The following is a 26,805-nucleotide window of genomic DNA, read 5'->3' on the forward strand; positions in this document are numbered from 1 at the left end:
CGGCACTCGTACGCCTCTCCTTCGATTCACCAACCTTACGTTTCTTTGGTGGCCTTGGAGGAACAGGCAGGACCAAACAGGGCATTTTGTTGGTTTTTGTGTGCTTCGTTCAGCGAATCGCACGGGCCATATTACATTTTGTTTGCTCACTGTCAATTTTTTTTTTCAATTTTACTTTTTTATTTCCAGGTAATCGGGTGATAGCACTCTGTTGAGTAAACCTTCACGAATTCTCTCTCTATGGTGTTAACTATTTTGATCTTAATCTTTTTTATGCCTTATGATAACAAGGTAAAAGAGAATGGGCTAAAAACCCCAGACATTCTGGGGTGCAACGGGGCGGGGAGAGATGAAAACGAACCAACCTGTAGAATGGTGACTAATTTTGCAACTAACTTTTTCCTCGTTAGTTCTAAGCAAAGCATCGAGAACAGTAGGACAAGGCTTGGTAACCTCTTAGCAACTGAACTCAGGGCCCATTAAAAATTAGGATGGCAGAATTCTGGAAAGACTTTTGCTGGCGTTCCAGTGAGGTTTTTGACATTGGACTCACAAGCTCCAAGAAGTGCCTTACTGAAATGGAACATACGCGGCGAAATAATTAGATTGTGTGTAGACACGGAAGCGGTGTATAAAAGAAAGTACGATATCGTGGCATTCTAGTCTATACGACACAACGCTGTGATATGCTACGGGTCAGAGTGGGGACTAGAGACAAAAGGAGATTCGTTATGGAAGTACCACCTGCGCAATGAACAGAACAAAAAAATTGTGGAGACAAATTTCGCGCATCACAAAAACAAAAAGAAAGCTCGCTTGAAATAAAAGACAACTCGTACAAAGACTACAAATTCTGTTAAATAGGTTCGCTTCGGAGACAGGATTTGCAAATTACACAGCGGGGAGGAAACTAAAAAACGTACTGCAAATTTTGTTACAAGAAAAGGCCGAAAAAAAAACACTTTCGATAAAACGTATTCGATTAAACGTCCGTCGATAAAACGGCGTTCGATATAACGGCGTTCGATAAAACGGCTTCGATAAAACGGCGTTCGAGAAAACGGCGTTCGATAAATTGCCCGGATCCCGTTTAGAATAAGAATTAACAACCACCGAGCACACATTAAGTCCCTACTACGGTTCCCAGACAGTTTATCGAACGCCGTTTTATCGAAAGAAATTCCCCTTTTATCGAACGCCGTTTTGTCGAATGCCGTTTTATCGAACCACCTACGTTCGTTTTATCGAAAGTGTGGTCTTCCGGCTTTGATTGTAATTTTCGGGGTTTATTCTGTTTAACTGGCCATCGCGTTAACCTAACCTGCAGTTAGCTTCATTCTACCTTGTCTCTGCGGTGCATTGCATACAAAAACCTGCCTGCATATGTGGATGTGTCTTTCCCGTGTTTTTGATCACCTCTGCTTTATTCGAATTTTTTAAAAAATTCTCTGTCTTCCTTGATTGCACTCAAGCATGTATGTCCCCCTTGTTTATATTACAGAATTCGCAACTATAGTAGTAACTATTACAGCAACCCCGTGCGCAATATTCCTTACATATACAGTATCGGTGTATCTAGGTTGGTGTAGCCAAATGCCATGTGCAATGGTTCATCATAACGTGATCCAGTATTGTCGTTCCCCAATTTTTCACGCGGTTTTCACACGACTCCTACTCGAACCATGTGGTCACATTATTTGTATCTGGAGAAATATCGTGTCAAGAAATTCGGAAAGATTACTGCTATATAAATGGAACCGGGGGAGGATGCGGGGTTCCGACAGTGAAATTAAGTGAGGCCCCAACAGAGGTGGTAGAGACTAAGAGAACTCATCACAAATGAACCCGTCACGGTGAAGTCGTCATAGGCGAACTGGTCAAGTAGGACAGATCGTCATAACATATGTTGATCATGCTCAACTAAAAAAAATACAGGGTTCCGTATAATTTTTTACTTATGCGTCGACACTCTTACGTCCCTCCTTCGATTCACCAACCTTACGCTTCCTTGGTGGCCTTAGATGAACACGCAGCACCAAACACTGCATTTTGTTGGTTTTTGTGTGCTTCGTTCAGCTAATCGCACGGGCCATGTTGGATTTTGTTTGCCCGTTGTCAATATTTTTCAATTTTACTTTTTTATTTCCAGGTAATCGGGTGACGGCGCTCTCTTGAGTAGACCTTCATGATTTCTCTCGTTTTTTTGTTAACTATTTTGATTTTAGTGGTTTTCTCGTGTCTTATGATAAAAAGGTAAAAGATAATGGGCTAAAAACCTCACACATGCTGGGATGCAACGAGGCGGGGAGAGATCAAAACGAACCAACCTGTAGTATGGTGACTAATTTTGTAACTAACTTTTTCCTCGTTAGTTCTAAGCAAAGCATCGAGAACAGTAGGACAAGGCTTGGTAACCTCTTAGCAACTGAACTCAGGGCCAATTAAGAATTAGGAAGGCAGAAATCTGTAAAGACTTTTGCTGGCGTTCCGGTTAGGTTTTTGACATTGGACTCACAAGCGCCAAGAAGTGCCTTACTGACGTAGAACATACGCGGCGAAATAATTATTCGCGCATCACAACAACAAAAAGGCAGCTCGCTGGAAATAAAACCCAACTAGTACAAAGACTACAAATTCTGTTAAATAGGTTCGCTTCGGAGACAGGATTTTCAAATTACACAGCGGGGAGGAAACTAAAAAACGTACTGCAAATTTTGTTACAAGAGCGGAAAAAAAAACACTTTCGATAAAACGGCTTTGATAAAACGTCCGTCAATAAAACGGCGTTCGATATAACGGCGTTCGATAAAATGGCTTCGTTAAAATGGCTTTCGATAAAACGGCGTTCGATAAACTGTCAAGATCCCCCTACCACACCTTCCTCTATCTAAACATGTAAATAATCTAGGCCACCCTTTCCCCGCATTCACAGCCACGGTGCTTCAGTCCAATTTCAAAACGCATTATGATCGTGAAGCCCGTGAATCGTACCTTATTTACATGTTTAATACTGTCTTGAGCGGCATAAATGAAAACACAGGCCGATTGTCTTGCTCGCCCAATCAGGCACTGGAGAAGGCCGATGCAGCGAGCAAGTCAGAAACTTTGTTCAGAAAGAGAAGCGTTCTTACTTCTTCTTTTCTCTCTCTTTTTTTTAAATTGTGTATAGTGTTGTACTTTGTACTGTGTCAGTGTATTGCTTGGGTGTAGTTGCCGTACCGCACAGGCACGAATGTACATCGACTTCACCAAAGTTCCCCTTGCTTGATATTTTTTTAATTTTTTTATTTGTATGTTTATTATTTTGTGTCCTTTTGCACTGAACAATTGCTATCGGGTAGATAAAACCGCTTGTCTTTTTTAAGGTGACGTTCTGTTTATAGTTTTTTCTGTGTGTCTGTATGCGGGTATCTAAAGAAATATGATCTTGCGTGAATGCTGTTCAAAACCTTCATGTGGCACTGTATGTCTCCTTTTTTCTATGTGTTTTAGCCTTATTTCTATTTATCTTTTGGTATTTATGTGATCAAGCTTAAGTTAGCGCTACTTTGCAATGTATTTTCCTTGCATTGCATGACCTCGTGGACGCCTCTTGGACTGCTATCACTTTTTTACGCAGGAAAACGTTTCCGCGATTTCACGTCATGTGAAACCATGAGTCGCTTGGGTCTTTTTTTCAAAACTCTTTCATTCCCGCATTCCCCACGTGCGGTTTCCCCCACCCCTCCCGCTAATCTCAATCCCCCTCTTCCCTCCTTCGGTTTATTTTTTTACTTTTTTTCCTTTGTGTGTGTGTGTGCTTCAGTGTGTTACTGCTTGCACTAGGCATCCGTAATTACCTCTGGGCTCTCCCACCCTATTATCCTCAAGCGGGATTCACACGACGGAGGAGGAGGCGCGCGGAGGCGGACGGATATGTGACGTCAACAGCACGTGGCCCGATTATCCGGCCTGGCGGCGCATCCACACGCGCGGAGCTACGCGGAGTGACTAGCAGACGACAGCGCCGAGGAACAGGTTCCATTCCCCCGCCGAGGGCCACCGCCGTCGAGCGAAAACACGCGGAGGCATTTTCTTTCCCGGAGCGTCCGCGGGCTATCTCCACCGAGGGGCGGAGACTAAAACCAGTCACGTGAGTGGGTCCCGCGGGCCAAAAAGAGAGGGTTTCTCCGTCGTGTGAATCCCGCTTCAACAGTCAATTTCCTCTGGTTATTTGCATATTTTCTGTATTTTTGAAAGTCCCACACCCTGCAGGTTGCCCTACCAGGCACTTGCCGCCAGAAACAGGTCAACAAATGAGCAGGAAACGAGACCCTCCTTAGTTCTCACCTTCTTGCTTTCCCTACGTGACTTCAGTACTTTGCAATGCTTTCCTCTTATCCTATAGCCTCGCCTGCCTTGATTAGGCTTACTTTCCCCTCTGTTCCCTGGCACCACTACAACGGCCCCCCTTTTTTTCCCACCCCTTGCGTTCTGCGGTTTTGTATGCATTTTGTGTCGCGTAGAGCCTACGTTGTTTGCTTGATACATCTTCTTGCCCCGCCCACAACTTAAATGTATATAAACCCAACTGATCTGCACTGTTTGTATCTTTGAAAAAGACCGCCCCCCGGTCGAAACGTTAGAATAAATATTGTTATGTTTTTCAGTCTGACTTCTCTATCGTACAGATAACCTTACAGCCAGGAACTTTTTCTCTTAACTTTACCGCAATGGCTAGAGGCACAGTCAACGCGAAAAACATAAGTTTGAAATTTGCAAAGTACCTACCTACTTCAGTTCTCCTTGGAGACTCGCACTGCAAGCACCTGCACAACCACTTCCACCCAGGGCGGAAAGGAACGCCAGCGTTCATCTCTCAATCCGGTGCGAAAATCTACGGCGTCTACTCCCTGCTGGGCTTCGTCCCAAAGACAACAATTGCCATCGTGCTACATGTCGGCACCAACGATGTGGCCAAGTCCTCAGCGGGACAGGCGTTCGGGCGCTATCGCAACTTTTTGGACGTCATCGCTAGAGACTTCTCGAGCATCAAGAGGGTGTATGCCACCATAATACTGCCCCACTCCATGAATCGCCGCCGGGGCGAAACGAACACTCGTTCCTTCGGGAAATGCAACAGGGAGGCTGCCCGGTTCAAATCAAATCAAATCAAATCAAAGTTTATTTCAACATCAACATCAGGCGATACAGATGCTGAGGGCAATGAACAAAAAGCCACTAGAACGGGCTTGAAGGCGTCCACTGCCCTGTCCACTTGGCAGGAGGCAAGACAACAATATTTGAAAAGCAATAAAGCAGTATGCAATTTGAAAGTAAACTTAGCATGCAGAACACATCTTTGAAAAATTGCACTCATCACAAATATACACGCAAAAGCACGGAAAAAGCAAACCGTAATTAAAAACATCTTGAACAACTACGCTCGTCACAATACGTCAAAACACGAAGGAAAAACAGTAATTTTGGAGCATAGGCATAAATAAACAAAAAATACGCGCACTGTAAAGTTTCCAGTAGCCGTGTCAAAAATACAGGTGAAACACAAAAAGAAATTATGTATAGCATTCGCAGGAGACACTAGAAGATATAAAAAACAAGAAAACATCGAACGGAAACGTCCGAAATAGCCTATGGGGTGATTTTCCGAGCGAAAAAACACAATCCATAGAAAAATATACGCGCACTGCAAACGTCCAGATAAAATGTGCAAAGAATAAAATGGTTATTCATTTAGTACGTGTGGCAGTTAAAAGCGTAACATCTGGTCCCCGTAGTTTGTTCGGCTGCGTGGTACGTTCCAGTTTTCACGAAAGCGTGTGTCACGTATACTATTCTTCAGGGTCAACCTGGATGTAGTTGTAAGAAAATCGTTTTTTCTTTTAACTCCGATTTCAAAACGTTTCGTTAGTGTGTTTTTGTAAATGTCAGGGAGCGGATATAAATTCAGTTCTTTAAAAAGTGGTTTAGTATGACTGTCAAATGGCGCGTTCATGATAGCTCGGACAGCCTTTTTTTTTGTATTTTGTGTAGTTGACTTATATTGGAACCAGTCGTCGTCCCCCACACCAGATAGCAGTAGTTCAAGACCGACATAAATAGAGAATTATAAATAAGAAGTTTCACACTCCTTGGCAAATAAACTTGTACTTTGCAAAGTATACCCGAGACCCTAGAAATTTTAGCAGCTGCAGATTTTACCTGCGTATCCCAAGACATGTATTCCTCGAACAATACACCCAGACACTTAACCACAAGAGCAATTTCAATATCTGAATTTTCAAGTTGTAAGGCAGGCAGCGAGTCTATTTTCCGATTTTTAGGCCTGAAAAGAACGGCCTTTGTTTTAGTACCATTTATCACAAGTGAATTTGCCCCGCTTTAGGGTGCTAACTTGATTACCACCTGGTTTGCCTTAATAACCAAATCACTGGGGTTTCGTCCGGTTAGCAGTATAGTGGAATCGTCAGCGTAGATAACAAAATTAACTGAAGCTTCAATGTTCACGAGATCATTAATATATATACAAAACAATAGAGGCCCGAGAATACTTCCTTGCGGCACTCCTGCAATTATCTCTTTTAGATCAGACGCATGGTTGTTAATAATTACTTTCTGCTGGCGACAATTTAGATACGACTCAAGTAATTCTAGAAATAAACCACGAAAACCATAATGACTCAGCTTTTTTAACAACGTGACGTGGTTTATCCGGTCAAATGCCTTGGAATAATCGATAAAAAGACCCAATGTACATAGCTCGAGCTCAAATGAATCCAAAATAATTTTTTTTGTGCCAAAAGAGCACTTTCAGTTGAGAGACCTTTCGTGAAACCAAACTGCGAATTTGTAATGATGTTATGTTTCTTGAGAAAAGATGTCATACGGACGTGGATTAGTTTTTCTAAGCCCTTTGAAAATACAGGTAATATTGATATAGGTTTGTAGTTTGAGAAGATGTTTTTGTCCCCGCCCTTGTCCAGGACTATAACCTTAGCAACCTGTAGCTTCTTTGGGAACTTTACCGAATAAAATAGGCAGTTTAATAGGTTCTCCAATACAGGGGCGAGTGGATATACGACGTGCTTAATTGGCCGTATTTTAAATCCATCCACGTCACAGCAGCTACTGTTTTTTATGGATGCAAAAATGTTAACTCTTTCATATGCGGTTCTAAAAGCCAACAACGCGCTTTCTTTCTGCTGAAGACCTAAATACTGCATGCAGTCAGAATTATGTACAGTGTTTGTTAAAAAAACAAAATATTCGTTATAGAAATTTGCTAGAACCCTGTTTGAAAATAATTTGCCGTCTACGTTGATTTCCGTTAGCCTGTGTGCTTCACTGCCGCCGCGACTGAGAAATTCATTTAGTCGCCTCCAGACTGTCAGTTTTTTTCATTACATCCTTGCTAAACCGACAATACATTTAGCGTCTCCTTTCACTCCGCAAAAGGCTATTTACCCTGTTTCTTTGAGCCTTAAAATGTTTTAATGCCTCTTGGTTTTTGCTGCGTATAAAGAGCTTGTAGAATTTGTTTCTAGTGCGTATTTCTTTTAGACACCTTTCCGTTACTCAAGGTTTTTTGCATTTTTTTGAAATTTTCAGAGTTTTGTACACAAAACATGTATCATAAATTGCTTTAAATATTTCATGAAAGCGTTCATAAGTGGTATCCGGCTCACTATCACAACAAACATCTGACCAATCCACTAACAATAATTCATTGGGAAAGGCGGCTAAGGTGGTCTCACATATATCTCTAATTTTAATGGGGCTGTTTTTTATGGCTCGTCTTTCCCACATGCTATAGCTGGTGATAAGAAATATAGGGAGGTGATTACTTATATGGGCACTGACAACACCAGACAAGAGATCTGCGTCGTTAATATTAGTAATTAATAGATCAATTAATGTCGACGTACCATTTTGAATACGTGTTGGTACAGTTATTACGTTATAAAAACCATTAACTTCTAGGGTTCTACACAGCTAGGCTTTAGGTGCTGAAGATTGCAGAAGGTCTATATTCAGGTCTCCCGCTAGGAATAACTTAAAACCATTTTCATTGTTCCACGCTAAATATCTGTCAAAAAAAGAAACAATATTTGGGACATTTCCTCCTGGGGGCCGATATAAGACACAAAAAACAATATCGTTACATTGGACAGTCAATATTTCATAACCGTACGTAACACACGTGTACGGCTCTAGGAGACAGCAAGTTATCGTTTTTTTTCACCATCAGCATTATGCCTCCTCCTAATCGTGAAAGACGATTCATAAAATAAGTTGTGTAGCCTGGCGGCGTAAGAACATCAGAGTCATTTCGGTACCACGTTTCAGTCATAAAAAAGACATCAGGTTCGAAACCAAGCGTAGCGATCAGTGCAAATATTTCTTCCTGTTTATTTCTTGCAGATTGAGCGTTAAGGTGAATAAAAGACATGTTATTTTCATGTCTAGCGTGTAGAAGGCCTACTTCACCTGGTGTGAGATAAGAGTTATTCATTGTGCTGTCGAAAGGGGAGGTCATTTCTACAAGTTATAGATATTTAGTTTATCTTCTCTAGATCACTGACGCACCCAACGCGTAGCGTTCGTATAGATTCTGACTTCCTTGTAAAAAGTTTTCCACCCTTGGTCCACACAAAGCGGCAGTTTTTTCTTTCTTTTTTGCCACAGCCATGCCCAACAGTCGTTTTAGTTCCGGGCACAAGTGTTCGTTGATGCACATTGCGGACAACTGCGCATAGCCGATGTCTTTGGTCGAAAAGCGCGATTCTTTCGCTTTCTCGAGAACTGCATCTCGCTAGGATCGGCTCAGGAATTGAACCACAACGTTCGTCTGCGATGCACTTTTTGTCGGAACTCGGTGACAGACGTCAATATCGCTATCTGAGATTGGCTCCCCTATGGCTTCGCCAATCTTGACGAGAACATGGGACAAGTTTTCATCGTCAGAGGCCGGAGTACCTTTAATTTCCAAATTCCTATTTCGCGAGTACTGCTCTAGATCTAAAATCCTGTACTCATGTTCTAGCACGTGTTTCCTCAGTTCGGCACATTCCAAAACGAGAGAGGCGTTTTCAGCTCGAATCTGGGCGTTTTCTTTTTGAACTTCTTTCAGTTCACTGGTCATGTTGACAAGGTTCTTGCTCAAAGTGTCTAAACTACTTTTCACATCTCTATTGTCCTTTCTAAATTCCCTCTCGAGCGAAGCCCGCATTTCTTTGAAATCATCGCGTATTTCTTTGAACCCGCCGCGGTGGCTCAGTGGCTAGGGTGTTGCGCTGCTGAGCACGAGGTCGCGGGTTCGATTCCCGGCCGCGGCGGCCGCTTTTCTGATGGAGGCGAAAAGCAAAAAACGCCCGTGTGTACGAGATTTCGGCGCACGTTAAAGATCCCCAGGTGGTCAAAATTAATCCGGAGCCCTCCACTACGGCGCGCCTCATCGCCTGCGTTGCGTCGGCGCGTTAAACCCCACAATCAATCAATCAATCATTTCTTTGAGCGCCTTCGCTAAGTCAGGATTCATAGCAACAATTTCAGCAACAACTAAAAGACACTCATTGGCAGCAGCGGCAGCAGCAGCAATGATCCATGCAAGAGAGAAGAACGCCAATGCTCAAAAACAATAAACAATACCCAACCTGCAAGACGAGTGAAGGCAGGGGTTGAGATGCAATGCTCAGTTGCTGCAGCCGCTGCCAAGTGAGGCCTCCCAGTCCCGGCTGGCTTCTTATGTCGAGCCGCCCCTAGTGGCCATCGGTTGTCGAACAGTGACGTAGGCTGTGTTGTCCGTGGCCAGCACGGCAGTAGATAGTCCGTCGGTTATAGTCGGTGATTTGGACGATGTCGCCAGCGAGCGGCGAGTAATCTGCAAGACGAGTGAAAGCAGGGGTTGAGATGCAATGCTCAGTTGCTGCAGCCAATGCCAAGTCAACGGCCTTCTTCGCCGGCATTGCAGGCAAACGAGGGGCCTCTTCCTCCTCGACCACGGCTTCCAGTGGCTCCCGCCGGCTCGGGTGCTAGCCGCTGACGGGCTCCACCCACGTTTTGAGGGTGTGGCCATCATGGCGAGCCACCTTCACCAGACCCTACGCCGATGATACGCACACGGAGACGACACGTGGCAGCAGCGCTCTGCCGGCCAGACAGCGGCTGAACCGGCTCCGACTTCCCCTCCATCAGCACCGGCCTCCCCAGCGGCAGCACCCCAGGCTTCAGCCCAGGCTTCATCGGACCAAGCGGCAGCACCTCAGGCTTCAGCCCAGTTTCCATCAGAACTAGTGGCAGCACCCCAGGCTTCAGCCCAGGCTCCATCGGAGCCACGCTACAACTTGCGAAGGAACTCCTCGGCGGTCGTGAAGCAAAACCCAAGGAACTGACTAGAATCAGGTGAGTCTCGTGGTCAGAGCAGACCAACCGTGTAAAAACATTTTTTGAAGGCTAGAAAAATGGTCGGAAAGCGAGTACGATATCAGTGTCATGTTAGTACCCTTATTTTGTAACGCACAAGTGACGTAGTTCCGAAAGGGCTGCGTATTTACTTTAAAGCAGCCACCTCCGAGATGTCCCAAGAGTTAAAGGAGCCATGAAGAGAAAATGCAAGTTGGTTTTATTCGAAAGATTTCGTGTTTTATAGTGCCCCCAGCGCTTGTCCGGATACAAACGGTGCTTTATTCACTGAAAAATTAAACAATTTAGGTTAAAATTTTGATTTTCCCGGTAAATCGTTTGTTTTCGGGGTCTGCAATGACATCACAGGAACCGACCGCTCTGCAGCCTAGAATACCTTCATTCACGCATCCGCCGTACAGGGTAGAGACACGTATACGCTGGCGCCGCCATTTTGGGTCGCTCACTCGCCACCGAAGCAAGTCATTGTGTCAAAACCCCGCTAAAATAATCGTCGCAACGCGGTATAATGAAGATGTTTGAATCATATTGTCTGTTTCGCGTTGCTAGGTCTCGTGGGAAACGAAAAGATCAACGCGTTGAGCACGTTGGCCCAATTGTGGCGGCACGGGACCGTTCAAAGGTTGTCTCCACCCTGTACAGCGATGTTGGTTTGTTCCCGCGTTTCTTCACGTTACCCGAACCTAGATGGCGCCACCATATCATGGCAAGCGTTTCGTTTGTTTTTGCCCGTATTTAAACCTGGCTTGTTTTTGTTCTGGGAGAAAATATTCGTTCCCTGAAACAGTGCTCGCTCGACAAATGGGGTCACGTACGACACCGTTGCTCGCGTCAATCGGCCAGTGACGTCTTAGACAACCCCAAGCCCCGTAGTGGTGTGCAGCTAAACCAAGCATGCTGTGCGCAGTACGAACAGCAGTACGCATCAGTACTTCTATGTTTACATGTGCTTTCGTAACTTCCACTGTTTGTCCCATCATTCTTATTGCTTTGTAAAGAATGTGCTCTAAATTTAGCGCAAATCGCTCGTTCGGCTAGAGTGTAAGCTCTACCTAATTTGCGTCTGCTTCTGCCGGCCTCCGCCCATTGCAGATCTGGCTCGAATGACATCATAGGTTCTGTTGCGAGAAATGAGCTGCTGGGTCGCATGGCCATTCCCTTTTTTCCTAATTATGTAGCTTATTTGAGCGAAGTTTACGTTAAAAGGGGTGTCAGTATCATTCTAACGAGGCAATCTTTTGAATGAACAAAACTTGTGTTTTCTCTTCATGGCTCCTTTAAGGCTAGGTGGGCGCCATGCATACATGAGGCATCCAAGCAACTTTTCATTATGGTTATTGACCACGATAACTCACAAATAGAGCACGTCCTCAGTGAGGAACAAAAAATTACACCATCTTCCCGCGGGGAACCCTGATGAGGATGCGAAGCATCGTGGCGGTTCCGTGTGGTTCCATTGTGTTGCCGTTATGTTGAGTGATCTGGTTTTTACTAGCGCCAGAGCGAATTCCGCGTCCGGGTCCACACTGGTGGCAAAGGCACGCAAGTGCTGTTGTGTTACGGTGAGTAGGCGGTGGTTCTCGAGGCGCCAAAACTCGTCCATCATGTTCTTGTCGATGTTGTCTCTGTAGTAGAATCGGTAGTCTCCGTCAGCTTTGGTGAGGTAAAGGTTGTTTACATTGGTGCACCGGCTGAGAGCAATGTACACGCCCTCCTCTTCGCAGCTTTTTCTTCTCGTTCTTCTTCTTTTTCGGCGGTTCCCCTACGGGAAGATGACGACGGTGGTTGAACGCGAACCTATCTCGTGATGGGTTCTTTGGTTGGCCAATCCCTTGGGGCATCCTGCCACAATCAGCATCAGAGGCGCTGCGGACGGGGCTGGTTGAGCTGCAAGGCCCGTGGCGCTTCCCGCCACAGCTTTCCCACGGGAAATTGAGCATCCCCCTCTAAAGTTTTCAGTTCGTCGTTTCCGTTGACTTTCAGCTTCGCGTGCCTTCGTTGTATCAGTAGCTTCTTGACGTAGTTTGAATGAGTCAAGGACATAAGGCGCGTTCGTAGCACTTGCTCCTGTTCCGGATTTGTAGCGTAGTGGGAAGAGCACCGCGTACCTCCCGTTGCGGCCAGAGAGTCGTGGGATCGAAACCGGGCGCCGCTAACTATTTCTTTTTTTTATAGTTTTTACAGTTTTTTACCGTTACAGTTTTTAACTTTGGGACCCTCGTCTGTATAATAATATTACTGTACTACTTTTTTGGAATGAATAATAAACTGAAACTGAAACTGAAACGCAAGACGGGCTTCGATGTTGTACTGCGCGAGAAAAAACCCTCGTGCCGCGAGAAGCGAGCTCTGATCGCGTGCTGCGAGCTCAGCCCCTCCGCGGCATCTAGCTGTCTTCTTCGCCGTCTTCCTCCGTGCCCCGGAGAACCATGGCGATATTTTCGCAACCGTATTTTGACAAACTCAAGAGACTATGCTGCTCAGTTAATTACGATATTGTCACGTTGCCAAAGACGAGGCAGTTGTCTTCAAGAAAAACAAGTTTATTGGAGCGAACTTGTGCTTCCCTAAAAACTCAAAGAATACAAGGCGGTGATACCGCAATCAACGACGTGACGTGCGTAAACTAGTGTCAGCGATTCGAATGGCATGCTGTCTGCTCTGCAGGCGTTTATCCCTTGGCGCGAGTGTTTCTGGAACCGTCGATTTACATCCAGAACATTGTAGATCAAAGAAGATCATTCGGGGCTAGTGACGTTAGGGCGAGACAGTCGGCTTATCTGAATGTGATAGCCTGTGCGGCATAAAAATAAAGAATGCTACGCTTCGCTTGGGACGCAGACAACACAGCCCGGCATGGCCAAGCAGCAAAATAAAACAATAAACTTATACATGGTTAGCGGCAATATTCCGCCTCAATATATGTGTTTTCAATCTTTTACATATGCTGAAACATGTCGATAGCGCAGGAATTTCAAATTTAATTTCTGTTGCCTCCATTGTAAACCACCGGTACTTTTTGTGTTCCTACGTATTACTTCAGACGCCTTTGTTGAGCAATAATAAATAGAGTGTTTGCGTCAGAATGGGCCGAGAATGGGAATGACGATGGAGATTATGCCTTTATGCGAACACCCCCGAAAGCAGTCGAATTACTGCTATTGAGACTCACAAATTACACAGTAATTTCGTCTTCCAATGCTTCCTGTAAAATGTTCAAATTATTGTTTCAGTTCATGTAAGTTAAACCACGGATCTGGTCAGGTGCTCCACCAAGCTATACCTTGAATACAAACTACGATAAGAAGGCAAGAGTGAATCCGCGATGAAAACAACAACTCGGCTTTTGCTGTAGCATGGTTCCCAGCGTAATACTCTACGTGCAATAGGGGAAAAGTGCCATAAATATATAGCATAAGAAACAGGGGCATTAAAACCGAATATTTCTGGCTACCTAACTATTTCCTGCGATAATAAGTGGTTAAAGAAGATTTGTGAATAATTGGGCATTTAAAGGATTTTCAAATGGTAGTGGAAAGTGCTCGCTCTATATTTGTTTAATCAGCGCTTAAATGAGAACATCAGAAACCAGTTTGCAAAATACATGTCCGCGCTTTTTGAACAGCTTGGAAGCTATCGGCATGCTTGACATATCAACAAATATTCGGGATTTGATAGTGTCGTTGAATTCCTACATTTAGGTTGTCGCTTAAATGTCCCGAACCGCGGGAGAAAGCTTGTGAACTTTGTAAGCAGAAAGTTCACTGTAGGCAGTCATAGTGTCTAAGCATCGTTAAGAAAATGTCCTAAACGGCCGAAAATACCACTCCCGACTACTTCCTTGCCCACGTCTTCACGAATGCTTTACAGCCTTCTGTACGGATATTTTGTTCAAACATAATGTATTTGTAAACACACAATTCATACCAGCATTGAGACTTCAAAAGGTGGGAAGGTCAGGAACTAAGCGACAAGAAGATTCATTTTAATCATACTAGACGAGAAGGCAGCGGGAAAGACAGGGCAGAAATGACACCTGGAATCTCGTTACTCACTTCACAGCAATGGCAAAACTAAAAAACAAACCGATGGTTAGACATGACGCGTTTTCTGGGCGCCCACCATCATTAAGATTATTGTGAACCGATTTTTTTCCCTTTCCCTATTTGCTGTCTTTAAATTTAAGGTCCAGAACGAGAACCTGTCAGTTTTAAGCACTTCAGGAGGGTGTATCTTGCCATGAGGCGAAGCACCTCGGCGTTCATACCTACTGGCTTTTTTGTGGGGGCTGTTTCTTATCTTGTATTGACATGTAAGTTGTCCTTTCTAACATATTTAATATGTCTACATTCGCGAGATGAAGCAGCCTGAGCAGCTGCGTGGGAATGTCGGCATGTTGTTTGACTGTACGGTGTGTGATGATTTCTGATCCAGATCAGCTGGTCGACAGCCACGGGGCGCACAATGAGAGCGCCGGGGACACCAGCCAGATAAAAAATGGACCTGCTAACAACACCATCGTGACAGTGGATGATCTGCACCGCATAGCCCTGCTCAAGTTGGACGCTACCGTGAGGGATTACTACGAGAGCGGCGCTGACATGGAACAGACCTTGCGGGAAAACGTCGAGGCCTTCTTAAGGTCAGTGCTTTGTGCTGCCCTGGCTCTCACCTATTGCAGCTGGGTATTTCGTGGTAACGCAAGGACAACCAGGAGAGACCGGAGGAAAGTTTAGCAAAGGAAAGGGGGAGGTGGAGAACTGGATTATGGTGACATATATCGTAGGAATTGGTGCTTGCCTTTGAAAGAGACATTTATCCTGAATCTAGCATCACCAGTGTAATTATGCTATCTCTCATAATAATGACAATAATAATAACGGTAATGTTGATTATCGCTAGGATATAACACGGGTAAAGATCTATTTTAAAAAATAATAGAGAACTCACCCAAGTAAAGCTCACCCAGCTGATGAAATTTTAAAACAGGTATCGAGGCAAATGAGAAATAAACTGACGGCCAAATTAAGGCTGGCGATATTATGAAAACAAACTAAATTAGCTGCCGAAAAGATATAAGAAAATTATGGCAATTACTAAACTCGTTAACGGGCAGAAAGCCGATAAATGGCATAGACGAGGTTATTACGATCAACTTCCCTGAAAGACAAGCTGACGAATTAGCCAATGAATTCAATGATTGTTTTGCGGACACGACCAGACAATCGAGAAGTCACAGTATCGTACAACAGTCACAGATATACAGTCCTAAAAGCGTTCAGCTTATCTACCTGAAATAACGAAGCAAGAAATATGGGAGATATTTAGAACATTTCCTATTAAAGGAATGCCAGGTTATGACGGAATCCTAATTAGAGACCTGGTTGTGCATTTCGAAAAGCTGAAAGCATTTCTTGAGTACATTTTTTCAAGAATACTAGAAACAGGAAAAATTTCGAAAGGAGTGGAAATTGCATTGATTAGACCTGCCTTCAAACAGGACAAAAAAGACCAATGCGAAAAATATAGGCCCATTGCTATATTTTCCTCCGTGGCCTGTATACTCGAGAAACACATTTATGGGCGCATGATCTCATTTTGCGAAGATTTTCATCTTCTGGCGAATGCACAACACGGCTTTCCTACAGGAAGAAGTACAGTATTTATCAGAATTTCGTGGGCCACGGCGACCGTGGCAGGAGCAGGCGCGCGGCCGAGCAAGGGCACGGCGCTTGCCACTGTCGGCTGGTTGCGCGGCTAATGAGAGCGAGGGGAACTTTTGCTCTTGCTTCTGTAGTGTGTCCGGCGCGACTAGTGCTGCGCGAAGTGCCTGCGCTGAAGCGAAGAGCGCCCGCTCTGAGGAACCGACCCCGCTGCACTTATTGCTCCAGCCATACTACGAAAGGAAGCATGATAGTTACCTTCGCTCTCCTACGGGTGATAACTGCCTACGGATGATAACTCCAAAGAAGTTATTACTATCGAATGGTAGACTCGAGAGCTTCCGGAAAAGGCGGGGTCTTTTAAGTGCGAATGCACTTTATAAGCTACCCCAAACCTTCCACCGCCGGCGGCGGCGGCGGCGTCCGCAGTCCTCCTCTCCCTAGCAACGGCGTGGAGCGGAGAGGAGCGTCGGTAGCAACGGCGCGGTGACGTCACTTCACCACGTGACCGCGCTCGCTCCGCCTCCTCGCCGTGGCTGCGCGGGTGCGCGCCGCTCCCCGCACCGCTCCTCGCGCCGTGACGTCATGGTATGACGTCACAGCGCGCCTCCTCTCCCCAGCAGCTGCCGCGCGCCTCTCTCTCCACCGTGACGTCACACTCTCTCCTCTCCCCCTCGCTCGGCTGCAGCTGCCGTGCGCCGCTGTCCCTCTCCCCTTGCGCTCGCCTCCTCTCTCAGCCACCTGGCTCGGCGCGCTCGGCGCGGCGTACCCCCCTATATATGCAGCGATAAACTGCCAGACCTCCGTGGGTCGGCTCGCGCGCGCTCACGGGCGAATGCCAACGGATTTTAACTTTACTCCCCCTCATAGCATCACCCCGTGCATTCGCACTTAACCATGTTCACCCTCGGGGAAATGCTTGGGAGTTTTTTTAATTACGCCGCAGATAGGACACTTACCCAATGTTCACGTGGTGACATTGCTGTCTAGGAATTACATCTCAAACGTAATTGACTTATGTGTACCTTAGAAGTAGACCGTTTTTTAGCTCACAGGGACAGCTTCAAGTTACGCTGTAAGCAGTAAATATACAAAGTATAATTTTCCGAGCCACACCTTGTCGTTGATACTGAGAGCGTTTTGGCATGTTACGCGCAGGGAATCAAGAGGCCATTTTTAAATTACGGCAATCCTTTTTATTTATTAGGAACGAAATTGTAAAACACATTTGCATCCTTAAAAATGCATTAGCTGTTGCTGCTCACACCTTGTTTAAACGAAAAAGAGTGTTTATGCTGTCTATGACGGCAGAAGATTTCTAAAGGTTGTAGTAACACTGGTAAAATCTGGGAGCACGAAAACTCTAATTCTCCCCGCGCGGGCCACCTTGATTATTCATGGTGACGGTGAGCAGCGACACCGCGGACCACGAGCTCCCAAAATAAGCCGTGTCCAACCGTGGCGAGGTGTTTAAAGTTGAAGGGTAGAAGCCGTAAACGGTGGCCGTCGGAGCCTTCGTCAAGCTCCGGCCGATGGGCTCCCTGCTTGTCTACCAGGCAGGGAGCTCCGGGACCTCTTTGACTACCAGGGTAAGGTAAAAGGAGAAAGTACCCCCGTCTCCCTGCTTTTTCCTATGCCATATGGATAATTCAAACCCCCCCCCCCCCCCCAGACGTGATTGGCCCCCGAAAAGGGGCCGCACCGAAGTTTCCTTTCCATCCCTTCCAACAATCCACATTCCAAAACCTGACAACTGTCCCCGTTTTTTGGTCCGTGAATCAGTAGATAAATCTAAACCCGTCTCCTCCCAGTCTGTATTCCTCGTCTCCAAGTTCCTTGAAGGAATCATTGGCAAATCGTTCCAGGCAAAAAAACTACGAACAGGCGAAGTACTAGTTGAAGTAAAAACTCAGCAGCAGTGCGGAATCCTCCTGATACAAACCCGCATGGCAGATCTGGAGATCAGGGTCACACCCCACCGAAGCCTCAACAGCTCTCAGGGTGTGATCTCTGAGGCAGATCTCATTTCCGAAACTGATGCCGGCCTTTTGGAAGGCTTAAAGGATCAGGGTGTCACGGCTGTAAAGCGCATATCCATACGCCGCGATGAGAAACAAATAGCCACTAAACACATTATCCTGACATTCGATAGATCCACTCTTCCAGAATCTATAAATGCTGGGTATATACATTCCAAAGTCCGCCCGTACATCTCGAACCCACGGCGCTGTTTCAAGTGCCAACGGTTCGGGCATGGCACAAACTCTTTCCGTGGCCGACTTACCTGCGCTAAGTGCGGTCAGCATGACCATCCCTCAGAAAATTGTGAATGCGAAACCTTCACCTGTGCCAACTGCCAGGGACCCCATGCAGCGTACTCGCGAAAATGTGAAAAGTTCAAGCAGGAAAAGCAGATAGTTAATGTCAAGGTAACGGAAAACATCACCTTCCCAGAGGCGCAGAAGAGGTTCGCCTCTTTTCTTCTGGGGAAGTACGCCGACGCAGCTCGCCGTGGGGCGGAGGGGCGTCTTGTTTTGGCGGGAACCCAGTACCGTGAGTCGTACTTGGTCCCGCCGCCGCCCCCCCCTGGGTTGCCTCCGGCAGCTCAACCCACCATCGCGCCGCTTGCTCAGGCAGCAGCGGCTGTGGTGGCATCCACGTCCGTTGGGGATGCTGCACCCTCTTTATCCTCCTCTCAACCTGCCGAAAGCACACACGAGGGCCCGGAGGAGATGGAGACGGAGGAAACCGCAGAAGTTCCCAGCTCCGCCGCTCCGCCTGTGCCACCCGGGGCGCTCCTGACGCCCTCGGCGGTCGCGGCCAAAACGAAGGGCACGGCAAAGGGTGCCAGGTCCGGGGGGTCCGGTACGCCGGGTACCCCTTCCAAATCACATGATGAGGTGGATGTGGGACCCTTCCTGTCTGCTTTGCAGCGGAAGGAGCGGGTCCCTCCATCTAAACCTCCAGAGGAAGTAAAGAAACCCCGTCCAAGAGTCCAAGCCCCGAAAGACCCTACATAAATAGTCACACTCCAGTAGCTCTAATACATCATAATGGGAAGAGAAAATATTGTTCAATGGAACTGCAGAGGCCTTCTGAATAATCTTGAAGACGTGTATGAGATTCTGCATGCCAATCAGCCAAGTTTAATGTGTGTCCAGGAAACACATCTGAATTCCAAACACACAAATTTCTTAAATAGTTACCTGGTATACAGGAAAGACAGGGATGGCTGCACACACTCTTCTGGCGGTGGGGCCGTAATCGCCCGCAAATCCTTAGCATGCCACCCTGTCACCTTGAACACCGTCCTTGAGGCTGTAGCCGTTCGCACAATAATATTTAATAGGTTGATAACGGTATGCTCCATTTACTTTCCTCCTGATGTTGCACTTACGAGCTCCGACTTCGAGGCGCTGGTTGACCAGCTGCCCGAACCATACATCCTTACAGGCGACCTTAATGCTCACAACTCTCTTTGGGGCTCTTCCAGAACGGATGCAGGAGGTCGCCTGATAGAGAAATTCCTTACATCTTCTGGAGCATGCCTTTTCAACAATAAACAGCCTACATACCATAACATAGGTCACAACACATACTCATGTCTTGACTTGGCTATTGGCTCCGCAGTTCTCTTTCCTCTTGTCGAGTGGGGAGTGGGAACTGAACAATATGGCAGCGACCACTTCCCCACCTCACTAACATACATAGGTAAAGGCCCATGCAGTCCATCTTCCCATAATAGGTTCAATGAAGCACGAGCTAACTGGAATACTTTTACAGAGACATTCAAACTACACCACACATCCATAGGACACCTATACGTTGAAGAAGCTACCCAACTCCTCACAGCGCACATCCTCGACGCCGCCGAAAAGTCCATTCCCCACGCCTCTGGTGCCCCGCGACGCCAGAGGAGGCCGTGGTGGAATGAGGACTGTAGGCGGGCGCGAGAAGCCCAGAACAAGGCGTGGGGTATCCTTCGTCAGTACCCCACATCGAGTAACCTCCTCGCTGTTCAAACGGGCCAAGGCGTTTGGAAAACGTGTGCGTCGTGGGGCAAAACGAGAGAGTTGGCACTCCTTTTTGACATCCATAAACTCATACACGGACACACACAAAGTCTGGACACACATACGTAAGCTCAAAGGACAACAGACACACAGCGTTCCCCTGGTCATTACAACAGGGGACACAGTGGAAGACAAGGCTAACACACTTGCACAACACCTCGAACACGTGTCCAGTTCATCACACTACACAAACACTTTCATGAAACACAAAACATCCGTAGAAAAGAAGTCACTGCGTGATAGCAACAAGTCGCACACTTCTTACAATTGTCCTTTTTCAATTCATGAGCTGAAAGCAGCCCTGTCAACATGTAAGCCTTCAGCTCCAGGTGCAGACAAAATCACATACACCATGATACAACACCTACACCCGGACACTCTTGAAACACTTCTACATCTATGCAATAACATATGGCTTTCGGGGCACATTCCTCGCTCTTGGAGGAAGGCCGTAGTAGTGGCTTTCCAGAAGGAAGGGAAGGACCCTTCCTCTCCCGCTAGCTATCGGCCCATCGCCCTTACAAGCTGCCTGTGCAAGCTCCTCGAGAAGATGATAAACAGGAGACTTGGGTACTTTCTTGAGTACAACGGTCTTCTCGAGGGCTGCCAGGCAGGCTTCAGGGCGGGGCGATCTACAAATGACCAACTTGTCGCCCTTGAATCATACATAAAGGACGCTTTCATTCACAAACAGTTTTGCACAACGGTGTTTTTTGACCTTGAGAATTCATATCACACCGCCTGGCGCTACGGGATCCTCAGTGACCTCAATTCATTTGGCGTCTCAGGGAACATGATGAATATTCTTGCTAGTTATTTCTCCGAAAGAACTTTTCTTGTGAGAGTTGGTAGCGCACTCTAAAGGGTCCATGTACAAGAAAACGGCGTTCCGCAAGGTGGAGTTTTAAGCTGCACTCTTTTCATATTTAAAATGAACTCCCTTGGGAAGGCATTGCCACGGACATTTCTTATTCCATGTATGTAGACGAAGTCCAGGTATCTTTTAAATCATGCAATATGTCCATCTGTGAGCGTCAAGTCCAGCTCGCTGTCAAAAAACTTGCCAGCTGGGCAGACAAGAATGGGTTTCAACTTAATCCAGAAAAAAGCACCTGTGTTGTCTTCTCCAGGAAGCGTGGGATCCATCCGGACCCAGACATTACACTTAATGGCGTTTCGCTTCCTGTGAGGAAGGAACACAAGTTTTTAGGAGTGGTGTTGGATGAAAAACGTACATTCATCCCTCACATTAAGCAATTGAAACATAAATGTTTAAAGGCTCTCAACATTCTTAAAATCTTGTCACACCAGTCCTATGGAACGGACAAGCAACTCCTCTTACGTATTTTTACAAGCCTAGTGGGTCCCGATTGGACTATAAAAGCGTCATTTATGGGTCTGCAACAAAAAGGGCACTGAAAATGCTCGACCCAGTGCTGCATCTGGGTGTTCGCCTTGCATGTGGTGCTTTTCGCACTAGCCCAGTCGAGAGCCTCTATGCCGAGTGTGATAAATGGTCCCTCTATCACCAGAGGATTTACATGGATTTGTTGTATGCCTCAAAAATCATGGCCCTGACTGACCACCCTTTTAATTCCACCATTAATAACACATCCTCACAACAACTGTTCATAAATCTCTCCATCTCTCTGCCTTTTTCACTTAGGGTAAGAGAGGAAGCCTCTGAGTATGAGGTACCCTTTTTAGACATTCACAAGACACCCATCACTGATTTTATACCACCATGGAATCTACGCCCTGTGCTCTGTGGCCTGTCTTTTACGCATCTTGATTAAAACAGGGCACCAAGAATTGCGATTCAACAGCATTTTATGCATCTGCAGGATAAATACAGGGCTGCAGAGTTTTTCAGTGATGCTTCCAAAACGTTCACTGCGGTGTCTTGTGCTGCTCATGGACCCAATTTTGAAGGAGGTAGAACCATGAATGCAAAGACAAGTATTTTTTCGACAGAAGCATGTGGCATCTTTCTGGCTTTAAATCACATAGTTGAACATAATAATCCTAAATCCATCATCTATACAGATTCGCTGAGCGTCGTCCGTGCATTATCATCCGGAAAGTCATCGAAAAACCATGTAGTTAACCTTGTCCTGAAATCACTTATGGTGGCGTATTCTTCAAACCTTGAGGTGACTGTGTGTTGGGTGCCAGGCCACTCTGGCATCGGCGGAAATGAAGTGGCGGATGAAATGGCCGCCAATGCTGCACTCCGAAACACAGTAAACATAACAACATTACCTTACACAGACCTCAAGCCACACATAAAACAGCAACTCCGTAAAACTTGGCAAGCAGACTGGAGCGAACAGACAGACAGCAAACTACACGTCATAAAACCACACTTGGGACAATACACTACTGACTCACACAACAGGCACATTGAAGTTACCTTAGCTAGAGTACGGATAGACCATACACATGTAACGCACTCGCACCTGCTCACGGGATCTCCAAGACCCCAGTGTAGCAGGTGTGGGGAGGGCCTATCCGTAGTCCACATACTCATACAATGCAAGGCACTTCACACAACACGACACAAACACTTCAGAGAACTCTACAGACAATATATTCCCGTACACCCATAGTTGTTTCTGGGTGACGATGCCATGGTTTCGGTGAAACGCGTGTTCAAGTATTTGTCAGACATTAAGTTTTTAAACCTCATTTCTTATCATGCATAATCAAATCTGGCCCTATACACCAGCCATCACCATTATCTTTTTTTTTATCTTACAATGTCCGGTTTACACGTTTTATACCTATCTTTTGTGGTAATCACTTCTTTTCAATTAATGACTTTTGTGGCGCTCTTTGCCCTCGTTGGCCTTGCGCCATAAAACACCAACCATCATCATCATCAACTCTAATTCTTTGTCCCCCCGTAAGCCCCACTATCCTCCTCTCCTGTATGGCTTATTCCAGCAACACAGCTAAAGGAACTACAGATGTTCGGACACTGGCCGTGAACGGCGAATGCTGTTTTTGAAATATATTCGCCTGTAAAAACCCGTCCTGAAAAACAGCCATGCATGTCTTTTTCCTGTTCCGTTTGGCGGTAGGTGGCGCCTGCGGTTCCGTGTCCTCGTAGACGTGCACAACAGGAGTCTCAAGACCACAATGCTAGGGAGAGAGGTGAACATGCCCGTCGGCATCGCACCATCAGCCATGCAGAAGATGGCACACGCAGACGGAGAATGCGGCACTGCCAACGGTAAGTTGGCTTTGTTGGTTGAATAAATAAAAATCATCGATGCTAAAATGGTCATGGGCGGGGAATGAAGCAGTCTGGTTGATCAAGGCATTTTACTAAAGAGTTACCATTGTTCAAATCTAACTTTTCAGGTACTTTTTTTTTTCAATTTTCAAACACAGAAGGCAACGTATGCTTGTCTTCACTGGAGGTATGTAATTCTGGTTGTATCACGCATTCCCTACTCGAAATCACGAATTGAACCAGAGTGTAAGAGTGTTAAGACGTAGTTGCCTCCACTTTTACAGTGCTATTATCGGACACACAAAAAGGCTCCCAATTTCACAAATATTGCAAGCTCCCGAGCGTGCTTGGCCGAACTCGACAATTCATGTAGTCTATTTTTACGACACTTTTTTCGCAAAGAATTTATTGCCTTGCTTTTGTCACTGCAATTTTAGCTGATATGCTCTGTGCCGTTGCAAAAATACTACTGTCTTCTGTTAGTATGGATACATACAAGGGGTACAAGGGACTTAAAAGGAAAAGCGTGAGGGGGTATACACAGTTATGGCGTCATCTTTCGCATCGTGAAATAACAAAACTCGAAGAATGTTGCAGGTTGGTTGTAATTTATAAGAAATTTCCATAGCACTTTGCCGGATGTGTACCAAGTGACGCAATTGTGTGCTGCATAAACGCCAGCAAAGTGACAACGCAAAAATTGCCACTCCACTAGGAAACTGGATCACGAATAAGAACATTTTTTATTCTATTCCCGCATAGAGAACGTGTGAATGAGATCTAAATTTATCGTCTTTGAAGCAGCCGCTCAGTGATGTATACGTGTCACAGTACGACGTATGCGAATATAGTCTTAATGTCGCAGATGGTTTGACGTCACTTCTGAATAAGGGACGTCATTTCTATGATCAGCTACGCCATGCAATCCACGATTGTTGCGCGCGCTTCATACATAATTATTGTCAACTTGAATTCCGTCATATTGCAAGCGCTAGCACACTTGCATCGTGTTTTGTGGATCATGTAGAAAAAAATAGACATAGCTTTGTTGAAGGATGTCCGCGGAAAGAAATATTACATAGAAAAGATTCGCATGTGTGACGGACTTCACTGGCTTGCTCAATTTTTTCCGAAAATGAAACCGCAGGCGAATCTGATCACGCGCAAAACAAATGTTTGAATAATTTTTGTAACTCAACTAAAATTGCCGTGTAACATAGATGTTTATTGATAAGAAGCCATGGCCCGACGGTTTCAATTTAATTCTTCGTTCGAAATTGTTGCGACCAACAGGCCTCTCTGAGAAGTCACGTGTGCATCATGTGGTGTCATTTCGCAGGCACCACATTCAGACTTACGGAGTTACGGATTTCCTCCTACTGAAGGCGCAGTCGCACTAGGCCGACATGACGGCGATTACGACGCGACGGCGACAGCGACGAGTCGCCAAACCATCGGCCAACTGCCGAGTTGCCAGACCGCGTTGTCATACTACGCCGACGGCGACACAAACAAGCCGGTCGATGGAAAGTGGCCGTGTGCAACTGACTTGCCGACCTAAGACGCTAACAGAACCGGTCGCCCGACGCGTCGTCGGGAATCGACCGAGAAGTGACAACTGCGCCACGGAAACATTCCTGCCACAATGAATGCAGCTCTATTTTGTTAGTTTATGGAGTTTAATAAACTCCGCAAGGTCCCTGAAGCCCATACAACTTAACATTAGCGCTAATGCGATCGGTATTTTGGCGTTCGACGCTTCGGCGCTGCTCTTCGGCGCCGCCGCTACCCCGGAGCTGCAAACTGCTAATGCGTGTGCGATCGCCTCACCTGTAGAAAATATAAGGTCAGTTTCGCGCTGAAGAAGAGTTACGTAGGGTAATTTGGGTAATAAGAGAATAATATCGGCCAGGGTATTTCACGTAAAACGTAAAACCAAAGTACGGCAAGCACTATCCCGGCAGTGCAAAATCGCAGTCGCAGCCGGGCACACTTATTTTTGCGAGCGCTTTCGCGAAGCGGCAGAGTTGATGGGTATAAGCTATTGCGGGGCTTCGCGGAACCTTTCTGCGAAAACGCTATTTAAGAAACTTCAGTTTACCAGCCAGGAGTTCTGTAAACCAGATAGTAAACACCGACGGATGACATGAAGAATGGGCCTCCATCTAGTACACCGGCTATTTCAGGGCGGGGCGCGTAGCGCCCGCTCGGTGAACGTTGCGGGTCCAATTCCCCGCCGGGACAACTTTTTTTTTTTGAGCGGTTTTTTAAGGGGCATCGTTTGCGTATCCAATTCGCGAACCATTTTCTGCGTGATTTTGAAAAGGAACTACCTCCGTAATAAAAAATTTTATCCGAAACAGCGGGTGACTTCTGGAGCCAAAACAATTAATTTTACTTTTCTTGCTCCATGTTTCTCGAAAATGTGGTTCCATGGGGCACTCTAAAGCCTTGTCAATTAGAGGAGGTTAAATTTCCGCTGACATATGCACTAATTTATACGCATATTCTACGTGCTACAGAGGTCTTTTAGCCGGGGGTTCATCCACATCCGTATAATTACTGCCGTGGCAGCAGCAAACACAGCTCTTTTTTCTTCTTTGCCAGTGATCCAACAAGAAGCTACAAGCAGCGCACACGCGAGTACGCATGAAAGCCTTCAGTCGCGGAAGCGACGACGCGATACTCCAAGTTTGACTAGAGAAAGAAAGAGATCTCCGGCGGAGAGGCGAGGCGGTGGAGTGGGTCGTCGCGTGGTCGTCGGCGTGGTGTGACAAGCAAGTCTCCCGACAGCGTGCAGACACCGACGCCCCACCGATTTCCCGCCGACGCAGATGGTTGGCCAACAGTCGGCGTCTGCGCGGTATGACATGGCCGGCGACAGCTCGCCGACACGGTGTTGGCCGACCAAATCGGCCCATGGTCGACCAAATCGACCACGCCTAAAAGAATGCCGTTGTTGCGTTAGGCGGTGGCGATGCCGCTGCAAAAATATTCATAATAAATAGTAGCAAATCTCGCTCAAGTCCATTCACTATAAAGCGCTCGTGCGAGTAACCATATTTTCATGAGTCATACGAACTTGCAAAGTGCGAATGTCGCCGTTTCAAAACGATGTGTTGTTTTGTAGCAACCTCCGAAGTAGCCTCCATATGCGCATACTGAGTACACGGACTCATTACTGGAGCAGTAGTAAGCACCTACTTTACGTAACCTACAGTCCGACTTCATTTTAAAGGAGTTAAAATCACCAAGTCAAATCTCTCTAGTCAAGAACTTAGTTTTTCTTCCGAGCGACCATCCCGTATGTTCGCGTGTGCAATGTTTGTGTTGCCGTTCAACATACAGGCTAATCGGCATTTATTTATTTACTTATTTATTTATTTATTTATTTATTTATTTATTTATT

General features: G+C 46.1%; 1 protein-coding gene across 1 annotated transcript in view; it reads left to right on the top strand.

Moving 5' to 3' along the window:
- The first annotated feature begins 4,712 nt into the window (after positions 1–4,712).
- LOC144153482 (2-Hydroxyacid oxidase 1-like) overlaps positions 4,713–26,805 on the top strand; it is a 51,018-nt gene continuing 28,925 nt past the window's right edge. Inside the window, exons 1-5 of the mRNA XM_077685124.1 lie at positions 4,713–5,041; positions 10,195–10,401; positions 11,515–11,537; positions 14,857–15,064; positions 23,242–23,393. Coding sequence (XP_077541250.1) covers positions 4,713–5,041; positions 10,195–10,401; positions 11,515–11,537; positions 14,857–15,064; positions 23,242–23,393 — 919 coding nt within the window. The remainder of the gene's footprint in view (positions 5,042–10,194; positions 10,402–11,514; positions 11,538–14,856; positions 15,065–23,241; positions 23,394–26,805) is intronic.

Source organism: Haemaphysalis longicornis, unplaced genomic scaffold, assembly GCF_048455015.1.
Source record: "Haemaphysalis longicornis isolate Haplotype H1 unplaced genomic scaffold, Haemaphysalis longicornis Haplotype H1 scaffold_9, whole genome shotgun sequence".
In the NCBI taxonomy this organism is placed as follows: Eukaryota; Metazoa; Arthropoda; class Arachnida; order Ixodida; family Ixodidae; genus Haemaphysalis; species Haemaphysalis longicornis.